The sequence below is a fragment of the Dromiciops gliroides genome, chromosome 3, assembly GCF_019393635.1.
Source record: "Dromiciops gliroides isolate mDroGli1 chromosome 3, mDroGli1.pri, whole genome shotgun sequence".
NCBI classification, from domain to species: domain Eukaryota; kingdom Metazoa; phylum Chordata; class Mammalia; order Microbiotheria; family Microbiotheriidae; genus Dromiciops; species Dromiciops gliroides.
Genome location: NC_057863.1, coordinates 656,989,490 through 656,995,404, shown reverse-complemented (window position 1 = coordinate 656,995,404; position 5,915 = coordinate 656,989,490). Strand labels below are relative to the sequence as shown.

Genomic DNA, 5,915 nt, shown 5'->3' with positions numbered 1-5,915 from the left:
CATTTTATTTTTTCCCATTACATGTAAAGATAGTTCTCAACTTTTGTTTATACAAGCTTTACAATTTCAGATTTTTCTCCCTCCCCTCCCACCCCCCTCCCCTAGAGAGCAGGTAATCTGATATAGGTTTTATACATATATATATATATATATATATATATATATATATACACACACACATAATAACATTAATCCTATTTCTGCATTAGTCATGTTATAAGAGAAAAAATCAGAGCAATGATGAAAAACCTCAAAATAGAAAAAAACAACAGCACCCAAAACAAAAGAAATAATATGGTTCATTCAGCATCTATACTCCACAGTTCTTTTTTTTTTTTCTCGGATTTGGAGATCCTCTCCTATCATGAGTTCCCTGGAACTCTTCTGTACCATTGCATTGGTGAGAAGAACATAGCCCATCACAGTAGATCAATAGCAAATGCTCTCTTGATGGAATTGAGATCTCTTTTTCCCCAAAAGGGAAGTCTCGAGAATGCAAAGACCAGTTCTTGAGATTTAAACCCCCTTCTTCCTAAAAGGGAAGGAAACCAGAGAAAGATAATGCCTGTCAAAGAAAGGTTTTTATGAAGTAGGGAAGAAAAGAAAATTTTAACATGCTACATGGCTACTATCCAGCCTGTGCTGAATAGGACACCAAGTAATAGATTGTGTGGGTTTATATACTTTTTTTGGTTTGGTTTTGTTTTGGTGGTGGTTGTTGTTTTTTGTTTTGGTGAGGCAATTGGGGTTAAGTGATTTGCCCAGGGTCACACAACTAGTAAGTGTTAAGTGTCTGAGGCCGGATTTGAACTCAGGTCCTCCTGAATTCAGGGCCGGTGCTCTACCCACTGTGCCACCTAGCTGCCCCGGTTATATACATTTTAAACAGAGGCAGGTAAGGAATTTTGGAGGGGAAAGGCAGGCTTAGTCAGTGGGTTCCATCCCCAAGGGGAGGGGGAGTGAGAAATTCTAGGGGTCAAGGAGGTAGCCTTTGATACCTAAATCAGAAAGTATCCGTGGTGATAAGCAGTTCACAGTTCAAGGCTTAATTAGGAGATGTCTTGATGAAATCTCTCAATACCAGGATAATTCTGAGATCAGGGGAGTCGCTGAAGACAATAAGACCAGAAACAGGATATGTTCATAGACTCATAACTTGCAGTCAGGTAAGTCTTTGAACATAGTGGTGTCTCTCTCTTGAAGGTCCATAAACTGCCACCACCAAATATATTGGTCAGGATCAGCTTCAAGGCTGGTATGAGCTTAACTGGCTTCAGAGTTACTAATTTTCCAGGTAGTCAATATAGCCAATCCTCATCGAGCTCTTCCCTGTTAATGCAGTTATAATGCAGTGGAAATGCAGTTATAAAAATATTTCTAAAGCCCCAAATGCTAGGACCCCAGATTAAGAACCTCTGCTCTAGGTTGTCTATGAACCTGGAGAGGAACTTTACAAGGAAATGAGTCTATCAGCAAAGTGTGTCTAGGCCCACTTCAGCTGCTGCTGTTGGCACCTAGTCTAGAATGAATGAAAACACTTATTAACATACCAAGCACGGTGCTAAGTGCTCAGAATACAGATATGTAGTAAGGACTCTTCTCCACATGTAAGGGTGAGGAGCTGTTTTGTGCTTGAAGGGAGGCAGTACAGTCATCCCTTGCCTCTTCTCCCTCCAGCCTTCTCCAAGGGAGATTTTAGTTCCTGCCAAGAAGAGAAGCAGGAGGTTGGAGCAATGAATACACATAGCAATTAACTGAGAAGTCCCACAGATCCAATTCAATAGTAAAACAAGAACCAGAAACAGTATACATAAGAGAATACATACCAGACAATACAGAATGAGAGAGCTCTCCCACTGGGAATGAGATAGCTCAGTTCAGCCGCAGGAGAGGGCAAGGTCTCATCCAAAGGGGAAATTTCCTGAAATCTCTAGTGTAGCAAGCTGGGGACAGGGACATGATGTAGAGTGCCAGCTCCTCTCTCGAACCTGGAAAGCAGAAACACCAGAAGTGATTGCAAAGCCCAAAGGGTCTGAAAAGACTTGCAGAAGGTCCAAAGGCTTAAAAAGGACTGAAGAGCTCTCCTTTCTGCCTCTTCCTAATTCTGCCTGCCTTTGATGTGGGCTTCAGCACTGATCTCCACCCAAGATGAGAAAGTCCTATGCCAATGGGTTTTTGTACTGGGACTACAAGGAGCTTATGCCCTTTAAAAATTATTTACTTTTACATGCGTTTATTATTATTATTATTTTTGCAGGGCGATGAGGGTTAAGTGACTTGCCCAGGGTCACACAGCTAGTAAGTGTCAAGTGTCTGAGGCCAGATTTGAACTCAGGTCCTCCTGAATCCAGGGCCAGTGCTTTATCCACTGTGCCACCTAGCTGCCCCATCTGTCCTTCCCATTCTCCCTCTTCCTCAATTGAACAACTAGAACGAGGAAAAGCATCAGCCTAAACACAAATAGTCTAGAAAAACAAATTCCTACACTGACAGTGCCTGAAAATCTGTCAGTTACCCCTTCCACATTTCCCATTGAGGTTTCAATATCTCTCTGATCAGCACAAGAAATCAAATGGGAATCTGGGGGAGGTTTGCAGAGAAAAGGCCAAGGCCAGAAGATGACACAGAAAAAAGTTGAGAAACCTGAAAATGCATAAAATATTTGTATAGTATTGCATAATGTCAACAGTTTTTTATCTTCTAATACCATAATAATTCAGACTTCTTCCCTGGTACTAGGGGAGGGCCAAATAATTTTATGTGGATTTTCCAGATGGGGGGGGGTGCACCCCTACCCCCCTGAGATGTGGAAGGGATAACTGTACTCCCTCTGCATTTTCAGTCCATCATCTCTCTGGCAAGAGGTGGATGGAATGTTTCATCTTCAGCCCTCCGGACTTCTGGTTTCTCATTGCATTGGTCAGGGTTCTAAAGCCTTTCAAAACGGTTTTTCTGTATAATATCACTGTGTAAATGGTTCTACTGGTTCTGTTCCCTTTAGTCTCCACCAAATAGATCATGCATGCCATTCATGTTTTCTCTGAAACTGCCCAATGGATCATTCACGGCAATACTCCATTCCAATCCATTCATATACCATAATTTCCTTATAGGAGAAGAGCCCCTTAGTTTCCAATTTTTGATTATTATGAAAAGAGCGGCTCCAAATAGTTTTGCACCTATGGGTCCTTTTCATCTTTGATCTCTTTGGGGCTGGCGGTATAGCTGGATCGACGTGGGCGGTTGGGGTTGTAAGGAGCTCACATTCCAAGTTGGGCTGGGGGATACCACACAATGGAGAATGGTAGTCTCAGAGAGATGTATAGGTGTGAAGGTCAGGGCAACAGTGAGCGCGGAGTGATCGGCACCCCGTATCCGGGATCAATGGCTGATTTGTGCTGATTCTGGTTCATGGTTCTCTAACTGGGAAGGCTGGCGAAGGGGAGGAGGAGCAGCAGGAAGAAGTCAAAGCTGCAAGCTGTTTGGAAGGCTTGGAGGAGGTGACCAGAGAGGAGGGTGAAGTTCATGAATCTGGGCGGGGGCTCGTCGGGACTTCCTACCGAGGCGCCGGGAGATACTTGCCCAGTATCACATCTGTCTACTCTGAATATGTCTGGGATGTGGACAGTGGTTTGGGTGTTGTACCCCCCCCCAACTAGATTGGGAGTTTGTTTTTTGCCTTTCCTTGTATCCCTAGGGTTTAGCACAGTGCTTGGCACGCATATAGCTAGAATTTGATCTTTGCAACCCTTCGGACGAGTGTCCTGGTTCCTGAAATGGACAATGGACTGGGCCGTCTCCATTCTACACCCCCCCCCAAGAATTCGGAATGGACTCTCCCAGTGGGGCTAGGATTCACGGAAAGAGCTGCCTATGGAGTAGGGAACCCTGTCCAGCTAGGACTAGAGTCTGGGAGGGACGCAGAGATGGGCTTCACCTAGGAGGGTACTACCCCTAGCCTCCCTAGGACCCAGTCCATAATCACGGGGGTCTATCCTCCTCCAGAATTAAGAAAAGACTCTTCCCATCCACCTAGAACCTCTTGATGGAGCAGCCTATGTAACCAAGTAGGGGTGGCATCTTCTCTGCCTCCCACCTTCCCCATAAAATTCGAACAGACTCTCCTAGGACCTCTTGATGGATCAGCCCAAGGACTCTTGGGGGTTGGCACTTCCTCTCCTAGATTTCGGAATGGACTCTCTTAGCCTCCCAGCATTTACTGACAGAGCAGTGCAAGGACTCTTGGGGGAGGAGGAGACACATCCTTCCTATATTTTAGAATGGACTCTCCCAGCTTGCCTTGACTCTATGGACAGAGCAGTGCAAAGACTCTGGAGGTGGGGGGAGGCACATCCTCCCATAGATATCAGAATGGACTCTCCCAGTCCGTCTTCCTAGCAGCTACGTGGAAGTCCATGGACTCACAGGGGAGCTACTTCCCCCCGAATTCAGAACGTCTAGTCTCAGGCATTATCTCCTGAGCCCTCGGCGTCCAGGTTCGCGGTCCATACCGGGGAAAGTCGCCGAAGGCTCCTCACACTTTCACAAACAGCTCTCGAGCCTCCCCCGCCCCAGACCCTTTTCTGCAGCAGGGAATTGCAGACCTCATTCCACCTATCCCGGCTCGCTCCGCCTCTTGGCCAATAGCGGATGCCTCCTGGCTATCACCAATCCCCGTTGGTATGGGTCGGGGGGCGGGGGGGGGAGGGAAGGTCAGCGTCACGATTGGTCTGGACTCTTCTTCCCTTCCTCCACCCCCCATTTTCTCGGTACCATTCGCCGGCAATAGCGGAAGTTTATCAATATCTTCCAATCGGAGCAAGGATCAGAGAGCAGGGGCGGGATTTTTGCGCGGAGGTGAACTCCATCCGTCTCCCAGGCAACGCCCCTACCCTCCCCTTCCCCCTACGTCCTCCCGCTTCCCCGACCTAGTCCTCCGGGCGGAAACGGCGGCCGAGCTCGACCAATGGGAGGCGGGTGGGGCGGAGGCGGCTCTGCTCGACGTTGACTTAATCCAATAAGCACAGGGGGTAGGCGGGGCGACCGCGGTAATGACCAATAGGCGCTGTTAGACGCGGGGGCGGGGGCCCAATGAGGGGGCGTCGACGCGGCCCGCCTGCCTGCCTGCCGCGGTCCCTCCCTTTCTCCCTCAGCGCCGAGGAGAGGAGCGTCCGGTGGTCCCGGCCCCGGCCCCGGCTCCGGCTCGGCCCCCGCCTCTCAGCACTCCCGGCTCGGCCCCGGGGGCTCCCGCCGCCATCATGCCGGCCGTGTCCAAAGGTGACGGCATGCGGGGCCTGGCCGTGTTCATCTCGGACATCCGCAACTGTGAGCGGGGCGGGGGACGGGGGCGGGGGAAGGGAGGGGAGGGGCTTAGGGGCGGGGCCATGCCCGGGTCCGTCCCTGCTCCAGAGGCTGCTGAGGCTCCCTAGTGCTGCAGGCTCCAGTCTGCGCCCCCTCCCCCCCCCCCATGGCCTTGGTAGTCGTCCCACCCGAGCTGATCAGGCCCCGGAGGGGGGACACCCCCTTATAGTACAGGATTGGAACCCAGGCCCTTCTGAATAACAAGTCAGTCCTGCCTGCAGGGTGTGTGACAATGTGTGTGAGTGTATGTGAGGAAGTGTGAGAGTGTGTGAGTATGAATGTGTATGTATATGTGAATGTGAATGAATGTATTGTGAATGTGTGTGTAAATGTATGTGTAAATGTGTGAGAATGAGTATGTGAGTGTGAAAATGTGTGAATGTGTGTCATTGTGTGTGAATGAATGTGAGTGTGTGAATGTGTAAATTGTGAGAATGAGTGTGAATGTGTGAGAGATCAAGTGTGTTTGAGTGAATGGATGTGTGAATGTGTGTGGGTATATGTATGTGTGAATGCAACAGTGAGTGTGAATGTGTGAGTGTGAATGTATTGTT

At 48.7% G+C, this 5,915-nt stretch overlaps 1 protein-coding gene and 1 long non-coding RNA gene across 2 annotated transcripts in view; one reads left to right on the top strand and one right to left on the bottom strand.

The window, feature by feature from the left end:
* Positions 1-324: 324 nt before the first annotated feature.
* LOC122750151 lies at positions 325-4,640 on the bottom strand. The gene is made up of 4 exons (XR_006355730.1): positions 4,512-4,640; positions 1,827-1,988; positions 1,551-1,702; positions 325-532 (listed from the first exon to the last, which is right to left on the bottom strand). It is a non-coding gene; the product is annotated as an uncharacterized LOC122750151 (long non-coding RNA).
* A 468-nt stretch (positions 4,641-5,108) lies between these two features.
* Positions 5,109-5,915, top strand: part of AP2A1 (adaptor related protein complex 2 subunit alpha 1) — a 9,138-nt gene continuing 8,331 nt past the window's right edge. Inside the window, exon 1 of the mRNA XM_043993288.1 lies at positions 5,109-5,325. Coding sequence (XP_043849223.1) covers positions 5,259-5,325 — 67 coding nt within the window. The 5' untranslated portion in view covers positions 5,109-5,258. The remainder of the gene's footprint in view (positions 5,326-5,915) is intronic.